Raw genomic sequence first — 22,532 nt, forward strand, 5'->3', positions numbered from 1 at the left:
GATTATTCGAATTATTTCATTATTAAAGTGAGTTCCTCTATCTGATTCCAAAGTTACTGGAAAACCAAACCGAGGAATGAGTTCCCTCAACAATAACCTGGCAACAGTTATACTGTTGTTTCTTTTTGTGGGGTATGCCTCCACCCACAGTTAAAATGAACATACAATTACTAGGACGTACTTCAACCCCTTGCATGGTGGTAGTGACATTCCACCTAGATGTAGAATTACAAATGGTCCCTCTGCTTTTACAATTGTTCCCCAACTGACCACTGTCTTTCTTCCTGGATTTATTTGCTGGCAGGTTAAACATCTCTGGCCAAGGCTGTCTCTGACCGCCCAAAATCTTGGATTGTATCAATCTTGTCTGAATAATCGTATCATTGCATCCCTTTCTACATGTGTGTCTCCATGATACATTCTGGCCATTTGTGAGAGTAAACAATCTGGCATAGCTGGTCTGCTATCATGATATACCCACACACCATCTGCTTCCCTTTGTTCACAACCCTGCTTTATCCAATTTTCCTTTTCACTTTCTTTCACTTCTTCCTGCAACTGTCTCACCTCTTCCCATGCTTCAAGAACTGAAAATAACATAGTTTGGCAGCTGATTGAACTTGCCTCCATTTTCTTGTTTATTGACATTTTGCTTTTAGTACAATACTGAAAAGCTTGGTGAGCGTAACGATTACCAGCTGTCACTTTGTCATTTCCTGACTGGTGAGCAGCACACTTGACCACTGCTAATTCCTTTGGAAGTTGTATTGTGTCCAATAATTCTTTAACAAAGTTCCCATTTCTCACTCTATTCCATGATCATGCAGGCATCAGCAACTGCTTTTAAGCAACTTGATAATGCTGAAGCCACAGGGTCCAAAGTAGCTGAACAATAAGCTACTGGACGTCAGCTTAATCCATGTCTCTGTGTTAAGACTGAGAGTGCACAACCTTCTCTCTCACAACAGAACAGTGTGAATTATTTTGGACAATCCAGCATTCCTAGGGCTGGGGCTTCACATAAACAACTTCGTAATTTCACAAAGGCCTCTATACTTTCATCATCCCAAACTATCGGATCTTTGGCTCTTTTCCATGTCATTCGGATTAAAGGTTTTGCCAATAAGGAGGATCTAATAATCTATTGTCTGCATATCCTACAACTCCTAGAAACATCCAAATTTCCCTCTGACTTTGAGGTAATTGCACTTGTCTTATTATTCTAAATTCTTTCCGTGGTCACTTTCCTCACTCCTCTTTCTATTTGATATCCCAAATATTTCATTCCTTGTTTACGAAACTGTAAATTTTTCTGGAGGTACCTTCTGTCCTCAATCAGCCAAATGATTTAGTGGTGCACTTGAATCAATGACACAATCATCTGCACTTTGATGACATGAGCAGGTCATCAATATACTGCACTAAAACTGAATTTCGGGGCATAACCAACTTTTCTAGGCACTTTTTCAAAATCTATTTAAAAATAGATGGACTTTCAGTATACCCCTGAAGAACGCGGTTCCATGCTAAAATACAATCTTCAAATTTGAAAGCAAAAAGATATTTGCTATCAGGGTGTAAAGGAATCAAGAAAAATGCTTGACACAAATCAATCAAAGTGAACCAAACAGCATGCCAGGGTATCTGATACAAAATCACTGCTGGATTTGACACCACTGGACAACATGGTTCTACAATTTTATTCGTTTTTTCGTAAATCTTGTACTATCCTGTACTTCCTAGTAGGCTTTTTGAGACCTATTATAGGTGAGTTACAAGGACTACTCATTATTTCTTCTAGAATGCCTTGCTTAATCATTCGGTCAATTTCGGAACCTACTCCTGCTTTAAATTCTGGACTCATTTTGTATTGTCGGGTGTTTGGGTAAACTGCACCTTCTTTCACAGTCACTTTCACTGAATCTACATTCACCATTGGACCTATTTCTTTTCCAGTGAAATCCCACAATTCTGGATTTACTGCAGTCTTCAACTCCTCTGGTAAGTCATTTTCTGTCATTAATGAATACATCTCATCAGCTTCAGTACCTTGCTTGGCTAGCATCAATTTATAAACCATATCTTCATTAGGTGTTTGTAAAGCAGCACCATCCGGTGTGCAATAAATCGTCCAGTTCATTTTGCAGAAAAGGTCGCTGCCTAATAAATTCACTGGACTTGAAATGCACACTTCAAATTTATGCATATCTTTGAAGGTTCCGATTTGTACCTCCATAGGCATTGTAATTGGGGTTCTGATCTGCCAGTTGGTAACTCCAACCACTTGAATAGACTCTCCCGAGAGGGGTAGATTTGGGATGTCTGCTCACAGTAGAACGAGTAGCACCAGTATCCAATACAAAAGTGATGTAATTGCCTTACACTTTCCCATCTACAAATGGACCTGGCTGATCTACCGGTAAGGATGCGCCAATTATGCATTCCTCCTCCTCCTCCCTCTGACACTGTCATTTTATGTACATATCCTTTTCAGAATTGTTCTGCAAAAAATATTGTGATACCACTGAGTTTTTCTTAGTGCTTCCTGGAAAGCCGGCGTCCACACTGTACTGTGCCTGATTCACAAAATTGTGCATTTATGACGAATGGCAACTGATACTTCTGATTAACTACCTGCTGCAGTTGATTCACAAATCTCTCATTCTGAGTCTGTGGATTTAAGTTTCAATTTGGCCATTATTATTCTGGATATTTTTACACTAGTTTTTCCAATGTACAAGCTTTCCTCAGCCATAACAAGGAACCTTTTTCTTTGTATCCTCTCTGCTCATTCGTCCCTTTTTTTACCATTACTTGCCACATTATCATTCTGACTCTGCTCCATTGCCTGTCCACTTGCTTGACCATCTAGATTTATTTCCTGCTGCTCTGCCAACTTCACTTGTGCCCACATCATCTTTTCTTTCACTTTCTTATGTCTATCCTCAATGTCATCGCCACATTACTTAGGGTATTTCAATATCTCATCTATGGTCTTACTCTGCCAACAAATCTTATGCTGTTCAATCATCTAACTATTCTCAGGTTTCAGTCCTGTAACAAATTGATATACAAAATGTCCCATATCCTTATCTCCAATACTCTCAAATCCACTATACTGCTTAAATACATGTAATAATCTTTCGTAATAGGTATGAACAGATTCATTTGGTTCCTGAGTAGTTCTATCTACTTTTATCCAATCTGTTTGGAGGTATCTTTCCTTTCAAAAAGGTAATTACTTGATGATATTTCTTCATTGCGTCATCTGAGGGTGCTCCTGTTTTTTAATCTCTTGGATATTCTTCACAAGGCCATTCAACTGTAAATTTACATTCTGTCAATAAATCAGCAGGCACCACTATGTCAAATAAACCATCTAAATCTTTTAGCAATACCTTCGAAACTTTCAAAAATCTTTCAACTTGCTTATACCATTCAACTTGTTTCTCTCTCAACTTTGGGAACTCATTTGTAAATGACAAAATATCCTGTTGAGTCCATGGAACATGTACATATCCTCCACCAGATAACTCTTTCATAGGATACAACCTTTCTACTTTCCCTGTTTCTTTCATCGGATATGCAGTAGACACTTCCTTTACCTGTGCTTCTTCCTTTTTCTTTTGCTACCTCACTCTCCATTTATAAATGTCTCAGCATTTCTGCAAAATATTCAGCAATGCTTTCACTTGCAACTTTCTTCCAGACACATTCATGTTTTTCAAATCATTGTCAGAAAACTCCACTCAGTGTGGCTTCTGAAATACCTTTGATCTCCATATATCTATCCCCATTTCAGTGGATAGTTCGGTCAATTTCTTATGAAACATTCTCGCATTTCTAGTTATACTCCTGCATACGATCAACAAATCTTTTTCATCATAGATGTTCAGTCTATTTATTCCCACATTCCCAGCAATCATTTCTTCCAATTCTACTTTTAATTTGTAAATATCTAGGATTTTAGGAGGTGAATTCTGTTTTTCAATTCCATGAGCCCATCTCTCTAAATCTTCTGCTGTTACTGACGTAGTACTTCTAATCCCTGAGGATGTCACAGTCTTTCCTTCATTTGAACTGCTAGGTATAACTCTCCTTATGGTTTCGTTTATGGTGTCTCCTATAGGTAGATTCATTAATGAAATGACTGAATCATACTCACTGGCTTGGTCATTCGTTATTATTATTTCTTTTTTGGGAATTACTTAAAAGGCATTTCTGTAGCTGGTGTTTTTGGACAATTTGTTTTATCTCCATACAAAGGAACTACAGGACCTATAGTTACAGGTATTGTTAATGCTTCAGGGTTCACATTTAATTAGGTTATTTTCTGTATTAACTCCTCTCTATTTTTATTCAAAGCTTCTTATTCTTTTTCGTATCGTACTCTATTAACTGTTGGGTCATGTACAACCTGTGGAATCAACGAAGTTCCTAATACTGGGGCACTTGGGATAACTCTACTCAGTCCCTCTTGATACGGTGGAGGGTTTTTCTATAAAATGTCCTCTAATAACTCGTCCTCTGATTCTCCATACCCAGGTATACTCAAATGTTTTGATTTCTCTTTACTCTCACTCCCTGTTTGTTCTTCAGCCATTAATACAGTATACAACCTTTCTGATACCATTGTTCTTCTCCACTATTTCATTTGTTCTTCACGTGACTCATGCATACCTCTGGTATAAAATCCTGAAAACTTTCCTTTTCATCCCTTTTCTCTCTCAAATGACTCAGTCTCCCATACTTCTAATGCATCATATTGAATTATTCTAGGTCTTGGTTCTAATTCATACATTTGCATCCTCAAATTCTTTAAAATTATTCAATTAAAAGTACCATGCTCTGTAAAAGCTAGAACACCATCATCTTTTGGGTATTCCATCCAATTCTCTATCCATACATATGTATGATAACCTCTCTCTATTATCATAAATGAAGCAGGTGTTTTAGGGAGTGGAATAGGAATTCCTTCCCTAGTCAAAACAGGTTCATCTTACTTGAAGAAATTCTTAATTTTCTGAATTAATGACGTTTTCCTCTCTTCACCATACATTTTCCTAGATGCTCTGTGAATAAAACAATAATCTGCAGCACCTCAAACTTCCCTGTCAGGGTGCTTCGCATAAAAGGACAAATGAGAATTGATTATACAAATTTTCACTAGCCAATCAAAATGTAGTTCTTATTCAGGCTTCCAATCAAGCTTCAGGTCACGCTCATAATTTTACCAATGCTAGGGCAGCCTTTCGAATGACGTCAGGTTTACTCCTTGCTACTGACCCCTCCTTTACAATCTGCATTACACACGCCCGTGGTTTCCACCAATCCCAGCATGACTCACTGTGACGTAAGTGCGACTATGGCAACTGACCCTCCCTTCACAAGGTAAAGCATAAAACTTGTTTCCTCTATTTTCTCACTAAAATAAAATTATGAACGACAATATATAAACATTCATTACTCTGCTCCACTAAATCAAAGGATAGTCAACTTCTTTTTACAGCAAGTAAAACCTTCTGTTCACTATTCTCAAGAGTAAGACCTTCTGTTTTATTTTTCATACACGGCAATTAACATTTTCTGTTTTACCTTTCAATCAAGCTCGGAAGAACCTACTACTCCTTTGGTGTTACCCTTACTCGGTGATATAACACAAAGTTTCACCAGCGAACTCTCTGCTTTCAATCACTCTCACTCTAATACAAAATAGTCCCTAGTTCAATACAGCCTGCCCTAACTAGATTCTCAGTATTATTTTCAACAGACGAGTAACCTCACTGCAGTGGGGTGTCTATCGCCACCCGTTATTCAATTTCCCGGGAATTCTTGACAACATTAAACAAAATGTAACACAAACAAATACTCAAAAATCAATATTTTTCCCCAAACTAGTTAATAAAAAACCATAGCTCTGCTACCAGAAAACTGATCCAGGGGTTACCAGCAACAGGTAATCTAACACCACATACTCTCCTGGGCCCATAAATTCACTTCACGTCATACTGGTAGTAACCGCTGGGGGTCAGGTTTTGAAATTCTTTAGATTAGTTAGCTTTAGCCCCTAACAAGTCTTTCACTGATCAAAAGTTCTTTCCTCTGGTCACTGGACCATTTTAGTTAGAACTAGTTGATGGTGAAATTAAATAAGATTTTCTTAATTACTAATACATTAGAAATTATCACAGAGTCGGAATGTCTTTAGAAATTTTATCTCAGAATAAATTATTGTGAACCACTTATAGAGCACATAATAAACTCTGTCTCCCTCAGGAAGGAAAATCCAAGATATCAAACCAAAAATGCATACATTTATACTTTGCAATGACACTGCTCAGAAAGGAGAGGACAGAAAGAAAAGATCATAAGTGTGTATACATAAATAGGAATATTTACCAAGTATGGTGTGGAAACCAACTCCTAGGCCTAGGAATAGGGAAGGGTCCCCCAGAAAAGATCTGGCGAACAAAGGCTTCAGGTCAGGAATCAAGGCAGGACAGACAACCTCTCTATCATCTACGCATTTGTGGCACCCCTCTCTGACACACTCTTCCTCCTCGAGATACTCCCGCAATCTTCTTCTAAAATAATTTGCTTAAGATATTTGGTTCAGGAATTCGATTCTTCTTCAGCATCTAAGTCTGGGACTTCTCTGTGCTCTCGGACAGCATCCCGGTCTCTCGACTCTCCGCACTACTCTGCTACACTCATTAACTAATGCTACTTCAACTAAGATTTTCGGTATGCTTGGACCGTCCATTAATGTTTCAAATTTATGAAACTCCTCGCTCCGATTGGACAGGCAAGGGGAGGTGATCATCACACCATGCTTATTTTATATTATTTCCTTTCAGCTCTTTGTTTAATATCCCACCTCTTAAATTGTATACATCAGTCTTTATTCCCACCCATATTCACCTTGCAATTGTCACAATAAAAAAAAACAATAGATCTCAGGCACTTCAGTAGACTGTTGTTCCGGTTCACATTAATGTATTGGCTCTTTTATCCTTGACCAACGTTGAAGTTGACATGGCGTTTTCCAGCTAGGTTTACTGTGCATGTGTGGTAGAACGAGAGGGAATAGACTGTTGTTCGCGACTGTGAGCCCATAATAAGCACTATTGAAAGAGTCAAAAGACAAATGTTAAAATCAAAAATAAATGGTTTCACTGTATACCATCTATCTCTACTCTAATCCCATTTATTTATTATTATAATTCCTGAATTAGCGTTAGTATAATAGCTGGGTTTGGTTTGCAGCAAACAGGTGGCAAGCATATGGGTTTCAAGCGGCCATCCTATTAGCTACTGTGCAAGTGCCCTTTTCCTTCCAAGAATAGATACGTCATAATATGTTAATGCAGTAGACGCATGTGCCCTAAAGAATTTTAGTTAGAGGCCATTTTAGCATCACTCCTGAGTTACTGGTTAGTAAAACAGATATGCAAGCTTCCATCTAATACTCAAGTGTTGTGTAAATGCATATTATTACCACAAACAAGGTTATAGTACGGGGTTAGTAGTTACATGAGAAGATTGCAGCCAGCAAATCTATTTTTTCATGAGTCCTTGCTCCATCACTAGGGTGGAAAGTAGCACCGTAGACATGGAAGTAAACAATAATATCTGGACCTGGGTCGAGAATGATACCTCAAAAATGGAACTGCTAAAGAGACAGCCTAGTTTGGTGTAAGGTACTGTTGTGCTTTGGTCTCACAACCAGAACATCATAAGAGTATCAAACAATGAGGATTAAAAACCACAAGTACAATAGTCATTAATTCGAGCAATTTGTATTATACTATGTGACCTTGTTTAGTCATTGTGGGTTACTTCTCTTGCCTTTTATACAATGTATTAAAACGTTTCAGTAATTAAAATTAATATAGTGCTATTTTCTTGCACTGTTTTCTAACAGGTATCCGAAAATGAAAATTGCCTTGTATGTCATAATAAGTTCAATGCAGTATTCTACAGCCAGAAAATACAACCGCCTACAATCAAAACTCCACTATCTTCAAAAAAACGATCATTGTTAGTATATCCTTATCAGAGGAATTTTCCATTTGGTAGGAGAAAACATGAGAAAACAAATTTACTACAAACATTATCAACATTTAAATACCACAAAGTCCATAAAGAAAAAGTACCAATAAGAAAGCAAATAAAATCACAATCTGCACCCAGCCTCACAAGAAAGGATGATGTGTCAATTTATTTCCCTCTGCCAACTTTAGAAACAGAAGATCAGGCCTTGGAAATGCTGAGACCATTTGACAAATTTCAGATATGTTCTACTGAACTTCCTTGTAATGTCTCAAAAACATTGCCTAATTCAATAGTGCATCCAGAGGAAACCAGGGATTCCTCAGAATATGAATCCAAACCTTTACCAACTTTTTCCATTCCTAAACAAATGTATTGCCATGGATTTTGGGACACCATTACAGTTGACCACAATGCAAAGAATACTAAACAAACACATATGATTGAAGAAAATAATATTTTTGATGATGTCAAGTCTGAGTTGACGCTAATATCTGAGGAAATTGTTGAAAATATTTTAACAAAAATACTTACCGATCAGAACTCCAAGTTGCCTTTTTTTACTAAACCATCAAATACTATTCAACCTAAATTAAAGAAGGAAGGGGAAGAGCTTCAATGTACCATAAAGAACATTGGAACTGATAAAGGTATGTATTCAGATAACTTCAGTGGTTTGCAACACTCTGGATCTCAGCTACCAAGCTACAAAAACATAACAAACAAAAGTGATAACAACACTAAAATGAATAATATCTTGCTACTAACAAATATGTCCAACTTTACCTTGGCAGGTCGTGCTTCTGAGATGTCTTCAGCGTCCTGTTGCAGAACTGTACAAGCAGAAAGTTTTCAGAAAGCTGTTAAAGATATAACTAATATCGATAACCAATGTCAACCCTCATTAATTCACACAATTCTGCCTGCAACCAAGATATGTCTTGAAGATACCATCAATATGTTGATGGCTAATGTTTCAGCTTCGAACACCAAATCTGAATCACATTCAAAATACCACAGAAACACATCAGATGATGAATATGCAAAGAATGCTAACCCAATAAGTCACAAAATGAAATGTACAATTTCAAATGGAGCAGCTTGGAATACAAACAACTCGAATGTGAATCAGCCTTTGCAAGCAAATATAGATGTTCCTCAAGTTGTTGAGTCTGTTTACCTTAATTTAATGCAGTGCTACGTAACATCAGAAGCTCTTGAAGCAGCTGTGGTCTGCAGCTCTAACACTTTCCTTGACAAAGTAGCCAATACAATAATTATAGAAATGACGCGCCATCTTCTGCCAGTTATACCCGCAGACGAGTCGGCTGAGGAGATTGTTGAAGAAATTCTTGAAGACCTCGCTAAGCATCCTCCTCGGGCATCTTGTGGACGAAGTAAAGAATTTCCCTTCAGTGCTGTCTACTCTGCTTCCTTTTTGGAAGATGTTGTTTCTGGACTGCTTTTCAAAATAGTCTTTACTTCTAACATCATGGTTACTAATGATCAGAAGATACCAAAATGTGAGCTTAGTAAAGCAGCAATGCGATTGGTACCTAACCTTGTAAAGGAAATAAATAAAAGTCAGGTTAAGGTTACAAACATCGAGGAGACGTGCGAGGATTCACAAAGACATGAAAATGATGTAGATAAAGTTGTTGACTCAGTCTATCTAAATTTCTTTAAATTGTATGGATGCTATCGATTTGTTCAAAGAGATATCAAATGCACCAGTAATATACTCACTAAAACAATGGTTAGTTTATTGTTAGTGGAAATAAACAACTATCAGATAGAATCTCCTGCTGCTGTGGAGCTCTCCCCACCTATGTACACAACATTAGAACCCATTAAAGTTATTCATAAACTTCAATCTCTTTTTAAGTCCACACACCTTGAGCAACCTTTATCACCAACAACCACTGTGTTGTCTTCCAAAGTTTTAGAAGACATTGTGTTGAGTCTTTTTGCTAAAATGCATCCTTCTTCCGACTGTGGTAAAAAAATCAGAGAAGATCAGATATCTTTGCCTGGTTCTGAACAGAGTGAGATGACTTCAAGATTTGTTCAAGATGTGATGATCAGAATTTCAGGAAATGAAATTTGGTACACAAAGGACGCAACCTTTATTCAGCGTGTACCTTCACAATTGATCCACCCAAATGTAGATGATACAATTGACAGTAGTGTTATACAAACATACAGTACTACTTTGAAACTTCCGGACAGTATGTCACCCGAACGTCAACAGATTCTGAAAAAAACGCCACGTTTACTGTTTAGGCAAATTTCAAATCCAAATTTTATGTCATTTCATTCAGAGGAGTCATCAACTTGCTCATATTCATTGACTTCAGAGTCAAGTGCCAATGAACCAATTTCATCAGACTTAGAGCAGTCTGAGGAGACAGCCCAGGCACCATACCGTACCTTTGTGTACTCCTCTTTATTTTTGGAAGAAATCATTTCAGGCGTTTCATCGAAATTATTTTTCACCATATCAAGCCGGATTTTGAAGAAAAAGGGTGCAACCAAATCCGAAGCTCAGCTCAACAACATGGCGACAGCTTTTGTGAATTGTGTATTGATGGAAATCGAAAATGCACATGTTAAAGTCACCAGCGTTTCTCAAGAGAAGTACAAGTTCCCAGAGATACACAAACATGCTGTAGAGGCAATTACTAAATTAGTTTTTAATAACATTTATCAAGAATACGAAACCGATTCTGCACTGTTTACTTGCTTAACCCATAGTAGCAGTTTGTGTGCTGAAAAAATTGTACGCTTCATTTTGTCTGCAATTTCTGACTATCAGTTGCAGTGTCCCATTACTGAGGATGTTGCAGTCTACGCCTATACATCTCTAAACGCCAATAACATTGTCCCAGAGGTGGTGAATAGTGTAATGGAGGCAAGCAATCAATGCAACAACTCATTGGCGATTTCTCCAAGATTCCCTTCAACAACCAGTGAGGAGGCTTTAAGTGTTGTTGAAACTATTTTTGATGGCGTCACCCAACCTGATGATGAAAGCAGCTGTGCACCTCCATGCACGACTACACTGTCTTCTGCTGTCCTTGAAGAAATCGTGGCCAGGTTTCTTTCTAAATTATTTTTCAACTGTCCCAATTTAGACTTAGGCTCAAAAGAGGTGTCCTCTGTATCTCAAGTGAAAACTATAACTGATAAATTACTGAAAGCCTTATTCATTACAATATCTGAAAAGAAAATGAAGATTAGCCAAGATGGAAGTGAAACACGCTTTATACACCCAAAGGATTGTGATAATATTGAACAAGTTGTAAATGCTGTGTACTGTGAGGTCTATCAGCTGTCAGATTCGCACATGTCTATTTATCAAAATTTAGCCAGGGAGGGGGATGTGCTGGCTCACATAGTGGCTAACTTAATGATCGCAGAAATGTGCAATCATCATTTTCAGCCAATCTGCCCCCGAGGCAGGCTATCAGATACCTATGTTGGCATAGAATCGAGTTATATCGTAGAGAAAGTTCTGAATGACATCAGATGCGCCCCATGTCACACGCCGCTTCTAGACAACAACAGTCACGGCCTGCACGCACCTTTTTTGGAAGAGATCGTGAGCCAGTTTTTAACAAAAATGTTTGTGTCTTCCGCTTGCGTGCACAATACAATGCCTAAAAATAACACGATAGAAGAAGAACTCAGCAAAATAGCTTCGAGGTTGATCAATTCGGTGCTAAAAGAACTGATGAAAAGCGAAATTAATGTCATAAAGCGAACCAACGGAGAACAATGTTTACATTCGGAAGATGAGGATTTTATCGCAGTGGTGGTCGACTCAGTTTACATAAACGCGCTGCACGAGACAGGCTCTCCATTGAAACTCTTTAAGGCGCTCACTACTGGATGCACACTCATTTCTGAGAGAATTGCCACTTTGGTAATGAAGGAAATCTCTAAATATCAACTTCAGCCGTTTTTGGCCGCGGGCGAAACGTGTGATTTATACACAGAGATAGAAGTGGCGAAAATTGTACAAAAGGTCCTTTATGAGGTGGCTGCACAGTCGAATTTAAATTCCTACGCAGAATGTATTGTTCATTCAATCACAGATAAAATCACGGACACAACCATAGACGAGGAGGACTTTTGTCTCCCGACCATAATTCCGTATTATAAACAAACACCAGTGGAGGTCGACTCGTCTATCATCACAATGCACTTGACTGTTTTTTCAATAAAAACTAAACCGCTGGAAGTGTTGGAAACCGAAAGTTTGCTTCTGACTGGCCTAACGCTGTCACGTTTGCGTAACCTTAATATTGCCGGAAAAGGCCGTACAGAGAAAGACTGTGAATCTCAGCCCCTGTCCCCCGAATTTCACTTGGACAAACAGATTCACAGTCGTGCCTCGCTGGATAAGTTTGGTAGATTGGATTTTAGAACAAAGAAGGTAAACACTTAATGATTTATTTCGATTGCTTTTGGACTATAAGATACGTGTTTCAGGTAAAGTGAGTGATTTATTAGCGCAAGTGCTTGTGAGTCGCCTGGTCAAGGATGTAAAATGTACCTGCCAGAGTGAGGTAAGTGAGAGCGGGGTCCCATCACAAACATTTTGACAGGCACTATTTCATGTTCTTGGTGGTAAGTGAAGGCTGGGTTGGTTCTGTGTATCTTTTACCACTGAAAGCATGTTTATGGCGGTATTAATGCGTGACACGAACGTTTGTGGATACTTTTTTGACATTTTGTTGTGGTGGTGAAATTGTGAGCATTATTGCCATGTTAATACTGTGCTGCGTTCCGTTTCGTTGTATACGCATATGTTTTAATTGTATTGTTTTGTTTTGCTTTGTGTATGTTTGTTTTGTTGTATTCTGCTGTTTGCGTTATGTCAACAGATGTTGCTAACCTGACCGTCAAATCCTGAACAGGCCTTACGAGTTCCTTGGCAAGCCAACCATTTACACTGTCTAAGATTGTAAAATAGCGCTATTTCACATCCACAGCTATTTACGTCTGCAGTCAACCCAAGATAGTGGACGGGACAGTATCTTAAATAAGCACACCTTAGGTGATAAGGACCAGGGAGCATGCGATGGTAGGAGAAAGAGGCAAATGATGGAATCAAACTAGGCAGCCTTGGTATCCAGAAATACTGTCAATCAGCTGAGCTGGCCGCATACTCTTTAAAAAAACACCCCACTGCACTACTACTTATTAACATTATTATTTACAAATTAGGCACTGGTTACACTCACACAAATTTAAAGTTAACTTGAAACTGAGATGTGATCCATACCAATCAATCAATCAATCAATCACAGCATTTATATAGCGCACTACTCACCCAGAGGGTCTCAAGGCGCTAGATGAAGAGAATAAATAGTTGTATTCGTTTTGGCCTCTTTTTACACATTTATACAGTCTTACATATACATGGCACATGATATGTTAAAGCAGGGCCAACTTTTGCATTGGTGGTGCTTTGCAACAACAATCATGTCTGTTACCTGTTGGACATGGGCTTCTCTGCAGGGTCACCCCCAAACTTCTTTCCTTCTCCCCTCCTGTTTTCTGAACCCATTTTTGCTGGCTTTTAGGACACCATGAAATGTAGCACTGCTAACCAGTGCTAAAGTGCTTGGGCTCTCACCTTTAAACATGATAACATTTTCATACACCCAATTGGCCAATTTAATTTACATGTAAGTTCCTACTAAAGTGGCACTACATGTACCCAGTGCCTGTAAGTTAAATGCTACTAGTGGGTCTCCAGAATTTATTGTGGCACCAGTTTAGCTCATTAAAACATGTCTCAGATCTGCCATGTGTACAGTTGTAATCTGCCTTTTCAACCTGGCAAAATAAACCCTTTTAATAAATATAGCTCACCCCTGGGGTAGACCATAAACAGACTATAGAGCAAGGTGCATTGAATTTAAAATGTTGTTCATATACTAGTAACTTTTAAATGTCTCATAAGAGATTTACAACTATCCCTTCCATCGGATGACATTGGGTTACTTTCTTACATTCAATAACCGCTAACCTTTGCTTGAGAACAGGAGAAAATGTAATGTTTGGTCCCTAAAGAATTGTAATTTAAAATCCTCTTTATTGGTAATATTTAATTTTAAGTCACAGTTCTGAAAAAGCCACTTTTAGAAAGTTAGAGAAAACACATGGAGATGATGAACGGATCGCTGAAACTTTTCAGACACTAACCCCCTGTAACAGATCTTGGTTTAATCCATCATCGTTCGTTAGCTCACTTTGCCATGTCAGTTCAGACCCAGCCATATGCAAAACAGTCTTGACCCTGTTTCTCATGGGAACAGTCCAGCCCAAACTGCCAAGGAAGGTCTTCCCTGAACCAGAAACAAGCATCCTGGGACCTGTTTCCGGGTAACACCCTGATCAGCCAGGCTAGCTGGAATCCAGTGGCAAAGTGAGCAAGCGACCCAGGTCTGGGCATACCCTGCCAACTTAGGGCAAACAAAGCAAACACAAGGAGATGATGGAGGGAGCGCTGAAACTTTTAAGACACTCACCCCCAGTCACAGACCTTGGTTGAATTCATCATTGTTCTTTAGCTCACTTCGCCACCTCAGTTCAGATCCAGCTATATGCAAATCAGTCTTGACCCTGTGATTAAAGGGAACAGTCCAGCCCGAACTGCCAAGCCAGGTCTTCCCTGAACCGGAAACTAGCATCCTGGGGCCAGTTTCAAGGTAACACCTCTCATCAGCCAGGCTACCTTGAATCCAATGGCAAAGTGAACAAGGGACCCACGTCTGGGCATACCCTGCCAACTTAGGGCCAACAGAGCAAATACAAGAAGATGATGGCCGGAGATCTGAAACTTTTCCGACACTCACCCTCAGTCACAGGTTAGGGTTGAAACCATCATCATTCTTAAGCTCACTTTGCCACCTCAGTTCAGACCCAGCTAGATGGAAATCAGTCTTGACCCTGTGCTTCATGAGAACATTCCATCCCAAACTGCCAAGCCAGGTCTTCCCTGAATTGGAACAAGCATCCTGGGACCTGGTTTTGGGATAACACCCCTCAGTAGCCAGGCTAGTTCAAATCCAGTAGCAAAGTTAGCAAGGGATCAACATCTGGGCAGGGTGGGTAACATAACAAACACAAGGAGATAATGTTCAGTGCACTGAATGTTTTCAGACACTCACCCCCGTCACATATCTGGGTTGAATCCATCATAGTTCTTTAGCTCACTTCGCCACCTCAGTTCAGACCCAGCAATATGCAAATCAGTCTTGACCACGTGCCTCATGGGAACAGTCCAGTCCCAACTGCCAAGCCAGGTCATCCCTAAACCAGAAACAAGCATCCTGGGACCGGTTTCTGGGTAACACTCCTCATCAGCCAGGCTATCTTGAATCCAGTGACAAGGTGAGCAAGGGACCCGTATCTGGGCATACCGTGCCAACTTAGGGTGAAGAAAGCAAACACAAGGACTTGGTGGAGGGAGCGCTGAAACTTTTCAGACACTCACCCACAGTCACAGATATGAGTTGAAACCATCATCATTCTTAAGCTCACTTTGCCACCTCAGTTCAGACCCAGCTATATGCAAATCAGTTGTGACCCTGTGCCTCATAGGAACAGTTCAGCCTGAACTACCAAGCCAGGTCATCCCTGATCCAGAAACAAGCATCGTGGGACCGGTTTCTGGGTAACATTCCTCATCAGCCACGCTTGCTTAAATTATGTGGCAAAGTGAGCAAGGGACCCATGTCTGAGCATACCCTGCCAACTTAGGGCGAACAGAGCAAATACAAGAAGATGATGGATGGAGCGCTGAAACTTTTCAGACACTCACCCTCAGTCACAGGTCTGGGTGGAAACCATCATCATTCTTAAGCTCACTTTGCCACCTCAGTTCAGACCCAGCTAAATGGAAATCAGTCTTGACCCTGTGCCTCGTGAGAAAAGTCCAGCCAGAACTGCCAAGCCAGGTCGTCCCTGAACCGGAAACAATCATCCTGGGACCATAATCTAGGTAACACCTCTCATCAGCTAGGCTAGCTTGAATCCAATAGCAAAGTGAGCAAGGGACCCACATCTGGGCATACCCTGCCAACTTAGGGCAAACAGAGCAAATACAAGAAGATGATGGACGGAGATCTGAAACTTTTAAGACACTCACCCTCAGTCACAGGTCTGGGTTGAAAACCATCATCATTCTTAAGCTCACTTTGCCACCTCAGTTCAGACCCAGCTAGATGCAAATCAGTCTTGACCCTGTGCTTCATGAGAACAGTCCATCCCAAACTGCGAGGCCAGGTCTTCCCTGAATTGGAAACAAGCATCCTGGGACCGGGTTTCGGGATGACACCCCTGATTAGCCAGGCTACTTTAAATCCAGTGGCAAAGTGAGTAAGGGACCCACGTCTGGGCAGGGTGGCGAACACAGCAAACACAAGGAGATGATGGACAGTGCACTGAAACTTTTCAGACACTCACCCCAGTTACATATCTGGGTTGAATCCATCATCGTTCTTTAGCTCACTTCGCCTCCTCATTTCAGAACCAGCTATATGCAAATCAGTCTTGAACATGTGCCTCATGGAAACTTTCCAGCCTGAACTGCCAAGCCAGGTCTTCCCTGAACCGAAAACAAGCATTATGGGACTGGATTTGCAGTAACACCCCTGATCAGCCAGGCTAGCTTGAATCCAGTGGCAAAGAGAGCAAGGGACCCAAGTCTGGGCATACCCTGCCAACGTAGGGTGAACAAAGCAAACACAAAGAGATGATGGACTGAGCACTGAAACTTTTCAGACACTCCCCCCAGTCACATATCTTGGTTGAATCCATCATCGTTCTTTATCTCACTTCGCCACCTCAGTTCAGAGCCAGCTATATGCAATTTCTCATGAGGCACAGGGTCAAGACTGATTTGAATATGGTTGGGTCTAAACTGAGGTGACATGGTGAGCAAGAGAACGGTGGATTCAACCCAGATCTATTGACTGGGGTGAATGTTTGATTTGCTCTGCATTCCGTCCATCATCTGTGTTTGTTTTACTTTTAGAAAGTTGTCATTTTCTTGTCCTAAGCATTTGGTGCCTGCAGCCTGTGTGTATGCAAGGTTATCAGTTGGTCTCATTGTGTTCCTCTCAGACAGTGTCACAAAGAGGGGCTAGGGGTTGGTAGGATTGGCATTTTGGCAGGATGGGTGGGGTGGGTGGCGTTGTCACCTATCACACTTGCACTTCTATTGGGGCTGGTGCCTGCATTCACAAAATACTTAACAGGGAGGGGAAGAAAGGAAATTTGGAACCAGATGTTTTGGAAAGTCTAGACGTTTTTCCCTCTTCAAAACTGACTCCAGGTGAAAATATTGGACCCTGAGACACACTCTTCACTATACTCCTGTGGATATTACAGATGAAGGACTGGCCTGCTGCCCAAGTACTGCCCTGCTGATTGAGGCCTTCCCTGCTTTCTGATCAGGAAGACTGTACCTGCTCCCTTCATCCAAGGCTATCCAGGATGACTCCGAGGCTCAGTTGGTTGACCTTTTGTTCTGAGCTATTGGGACACAGGAAGCTCCAGTGGCCACACATTAATTGCTTAGCTGACCTACTACACTGCTCCTGCAACTTGCCCCACCTAAGCCCTGTTGGCCTCTGCTTGAGTAAGACCCTTAGCAATAAGAGGTGCCTCCCCACGCCCTGGTCCCTTGGCCTATCAATTTGGCTCCTCCTGTGAAGAAAAGTAAAAATCCTGAATTTGTGGAGTCTTTGCAACCATGAACAGGCCCTTTTGAGCCGATATCTAGCTGCCTGTGAGGACTGCCAGTGTGAAGCTCTGGTGGAACCGATTCTTTGCACTTCAACAACCACCAGCGAAGACCAGTTAGTCAAGCTTTGCACTTTGTGCTACAGCATCGGCAGCCTGTAGTGACCACCAATACGAATTTCTAAAATGACCATATGCAATACCTAACAGTCTTGTCGTGTGACAGCAAGCACCATCTGTGACACCTGTCCTGGTCTTTGCACTACAGTGATGACCATCCTTAACACTCTCCCTGATCCTCACAGCCTCCTCCACCATGAATTGGACTCTTAAGAAATGCCTCTTGCATTGCTTAAGCAATATTGTTGGGCTATAGACCTCAAATATGAATTTCTTGGGTCCTCTGTACCAGGATCGATGTCAGTGATACAAAGGAGAGATTCTTTATATCACAAAACTGCCATTTATGTAAGTGGGGCATTAACTCAGCTCCGCCAGCGGAGTTTGTGGCGTTTTAGAACTCCACACTCCATTTGGAGTGTGAAGTTTGCATTAACTCTGCACTAGAAGTGGAGTGGAGTTTACTGGTGTCATATTGGAGGAGTCTAGGACTTACCTCCCAAATGGTGGCTATCCACAGCGGCGCAGCCCGGCCACCAGTCTCTCTTAGCTTCCACTGCCTTCCTGTTCCTTCCCACACACTATGCTGATTAGGTAATAGGCAGAAGTCAAAGTCTTTGAAGTCTCCCCAACTTCAAAGATACCACTTGGTATAAGTACTGGCCATCAGACAACAACACTTCAGTACACTTCTGGAGCTGCAGATACTATGATAAGAAGAAGGACTGCTGGGCTGCTACTCTGGTGGACTCCTGCTTCGCTGTGCTGTCCTGCTACATGCTGCCTTCTTGCCTGGGTGAGAAGGAATGGGCCTGCATCTCTTGAATCTAGGGTGACTCCAAAGGCTAGGTGGCTGGCTTCCTGATTTGAATCCTCAGGGACTTGACAGGCTTCCAACAACTCTGCATCTGCACCTGGACTCTGCCATCTGTGCATCCACCCTGCCAAGTAGGCCATCCCAGTCTTGGACCCTTAAAAGTGGCCCAAGGTGCTTACCAGTGAAACTGATGCATCTTTTCTGCTGAGCGGTGCATGCTCAAGCCAAACCAAGCACCTCATTGGCCGAGCAGCACATCATCTGGCAGAACCAAAGCATCACTGCTGCTGTGTGGATTGGGACGGGTGTAGAAGGTCAACATCTCCCTCTCATCTTCAGAACCCTTGTATTGGGATGGTGTGGCACATCTCCGAGCCAGGTTCTCATATCATTCATCGACAGCAGCTCAATGACTACAACAGTATCTGCATCGTAGCCCTCGCAGCTCCTCTGAACCTATGCATCCCTAGCTGTGCGCTGCATCCTCGATGCCTAGACTTCACATCGCAACCCCTGTCAATGGAATCCTTGGTGAAAATGCAACAGGACCTCACTCTGCAGTCTTGTGGCATTTTGGAAGCGACGCATCGCTTCTATTACACGAAGGTTTCCCACCTTGACTACACAGCGCTCTGCAACCAAGATTTAAGGTACTTTGTTCAGCTGACATAACTGGTTGCTCTATCACAGTCAGCCTGAACTTGTTATTCTGTCCTGGTCCGGCGTGAGAAGGTATCCCTTGTTGGCGCTTTGTGCTCTTTGGTGCTATTTTACCTTAAAGTTTTGAAATTCAATATCTCTGGTTCCTCTGGTTCCTTGATTCATGTTTATCATTTTGGAGTTGTTTTAGTTATTGAAGTCTTCTCTATTTTTCTAGACCTGGTGCAAGATCTTTTTTCAGGGTGTTTTCACAGTTTTTACTGTTAGAAGTGTTGCACAAATACTTTAAAAATTGCTTTCAAGTTAAGCCTTACTGCTCTGTGGCAAGCTACAAGAGAGTGAGCACAGGTTAATTTTGGGTTTGCTTGTACCTTACCCTGACTAGGATTGTGGTTGTTGCGTGTCCAGGGCTCATATCCATCAACCAACAACCTTGGTAATTCATGGGTAAAAAAGCTGCTGAATGAGTCACTGACCACCGCTATAGCCCCTAGAGACTAGAAAAAGGCTAACATTCTTCAGTTACTGAAGAAGACCTCGGACAGTAATTACAGGCCCATCTCCCAACTGCCTGCAGTCTCCAAGATCTTGGGGAAATCAGTCAACAGTCAGCTTTCTTGTCATCAGGAGTCAAATGTTCTCCTTCATTCTAGTCAGTGGGCTTTAGGAAGAATTTAAGTACTGAGACTGCCTTACTAGGAAATCAAAGGCACTCTGGATGCCAAGGGCAAGGCAGTGCTGATTTTGTTAGATCTATCTGCCACCTTTAATGCCAATCCCCACTCCTTCCTGCTAGACTGCATCTCGAGGATTGGAGTGAAGAGTCTGGCCCTTAGTTGGCTGACCTACATCTTAGACAATAGAGAACAGGTGGCCTGGCTGCCTTGGTTTGCTTCCGGAAATAGGGCAATCTCAGTCAGCTTCCCGCAAAGTTCTACCCTCAGCCCAACTCTGCTTAATGCCTATTTTACCCCCCTCTCTTTTATAGTTGAGTCATTTGGTGGGAATATTGTATCATATGCAGATGACATGCAGATTCTCTTCTCCTTTTAAGATGCGAAGGCTCTGGCTATTGACTCCATTAAATTGTGCCTAACTGCTGTGTTTTATTTTCTTGCATCAGAAACAATTGATGTGTATGTAATACACACAGAAATGAAAGAATCTTTTTTGGCACTACGGCACCTACCTGCGGGTTGGCATGCTGGCCAGATGGCTCTGTTCTGCCTGTATCTTGCACACATACAGCCAAGAACTTGGGAGTTAAGTTGGTCAAAGTCGAAAAGTACTTTATTCTGTTTTACCAAGAGCAAACCATAAAAGCAACATCACAGTGATAAAAATAAAAATGTTAAAACTCGGAGACATTAATGGTAAACATGTATTTTAAAAGATCATGAAGATATTAAAATAAACCTAATAAAAGCCTGGTACCCATTCAATTTGTTTAAAAAACTGGGATAGTGTTTTACCATTTAAAACTATGGTCACGGTGTATAAAACCAATTATTTTGGAAAACTCTTCCTCAATCCCAGGGCCGATTTTAAAAATCCAACCACAAATAAAATGTTTTCTGGTTTTAACATTTGCAAAAAGCATAGGGCTGGGTGAACCTGAGTAAAATTCATCTTTTTTAAAAGGGGCTTTAAAAAGAACCTCGTAGGGGCATCATAGTGGCGGCAAAAAAACATAAAGTGCATCAAATCCTGTGGAGATGAATCATCACAGCCACAGGGAGACAGCACCTGGCCTCTATGGCTTCCTGTGGGAACAGCCAAAAGGAGATGATAATAATCAAGCCTAAACCTTGTTAATAGAAATCGCTCATGAGAGGAGAGGGGCCACGTAAGGTATGGTTCAGGCGATTAAACGGTTTTAAGTAACATACATTTGCGTACGCTGGGTTTTACCATGTCTGCCCCATCTCTATTTAATTTTTGCCATAGGGAGAATTTATTTTTTACGTAATCCACATGCCCAGGGGTAATCTTTCAGGATTTAAAAAGAGATATAGACGCCCCAATTAATTAAAACAGGGTTTTAAGTATTTTAACCAGGAGATATTAAGCATGTTGTCCATGGACATGGCCTCTTTAAGCAGCTGGTGATTAAGGACAAGATCTTTATTTAGCCAGCACTTAAGCCAGAAGAGCAAAGGGCGCATGGCTATAGTGTCACCAATGAATGGGAGCCCTGTCTTTTCATGGGTGATTAAGTTAGAAGTTCCTTTGTGTACTCCCAATAGCTGCTTTAGAAAGTTGTTCTCCGCCATCTGAATGCCCTTGGCTGCTACATAGCCCCAAAGCTCATTACCATAACTGCCCATTGCAGCGCTTTTCGCCTGATATATCTTCAGCATTGCAGCAATTGGGTGCTTGCCCATTTTGCTCGCAAAGCTGAAGATAGCCGCATTTGCACGTAAAATCTCTCCTCTTTTTCTTTCAACCAGGGCGCCCCAGTTTAGATGGTCGTGAAATAGGACACCCAAGTAGGAAAAGGTTGTGGTTATGGGTACTTTTTTGCTATTTACCATAAAAGGGTAATTACGCATCGGGCGGATATATATAGAATTTAGAATTATTTATGGCTAAATCACAGTCAGCCATAAAGCTATGGAAAGCGGCCAATAAAGATTGCAGGCCTCTTGTCATTCTAGCTAGGAGGACCGCGTCGTCCGCGTAAAGTAGGATGGGGAGACCCCTACGCCCTACATATGGAAAATCCACCCCAGTTTCAGTCAAGGTTTTGTGCAGCTTGTTGATGTACAAATTAAATAGGTAAGGGGCTAAGATGCACCATGTCTTACTCCCTGGTCAACAGTGAAGTCCCTGGATACTCCAAGGTCCCGGGAAAATCTGATGTATGCCCTAGTGTCCCTGTGCAGATCCCTCAGGAAGTTGACCAGAGGGACGTCCACCCCCATGGCGCCCATGGACTGCCACAGTTTCCTCTGATTGACACAGTCGAATGCGGAGGAAAGATCCATGAACACCATGTAGATGGCACCCTTACGGGCGATGGTATACTTCCCGAGGATCATGTATAGGTTGAGGCATTGTGCAAGGGTGGAGTGCCCAGGGCGAAACCAATACTGGATGTCAGAGATAACCCTGTTTTCTT

General features: G+C 41.3%; 1 protein-coding gene across 1 annotated transcript in view; it reads left to right on the forward strand.

Moving 5' to 3' along the window:
- LOC147722739 (uncharacterized) overlaps positions 1-22,532 on the forward strand; it is a 331,420-nt gene that overhangs the window by 290,619 nt on the left and 18,269 nt on the right. Inside the window, exon 7 of the mRNA XM_086967370.1 lies at positions 7,925-12,490. Coding sequence (XP_086823496.1) covers positions 7,925-12,490 — 4,566 coding nt within the window. The remainder of the gene's footprint in view (positions 1-7,924; positions 12,491-22,532) is intronic.

This window comes from Lissotriton vulgaris, chromosome 4_1, assembly GCF_964263255.1.
Source record: "Lissotriton vulgaris chromosome 4_1, aLisVul1.2, whole genome shotgun sequence".
Taxonomy (NCBI): Eukaryota; Metazoa; Chordata; class Amphibia; order Caudata; family Salamandridae; genus Lissotriton; species Lissotriton vulgaris.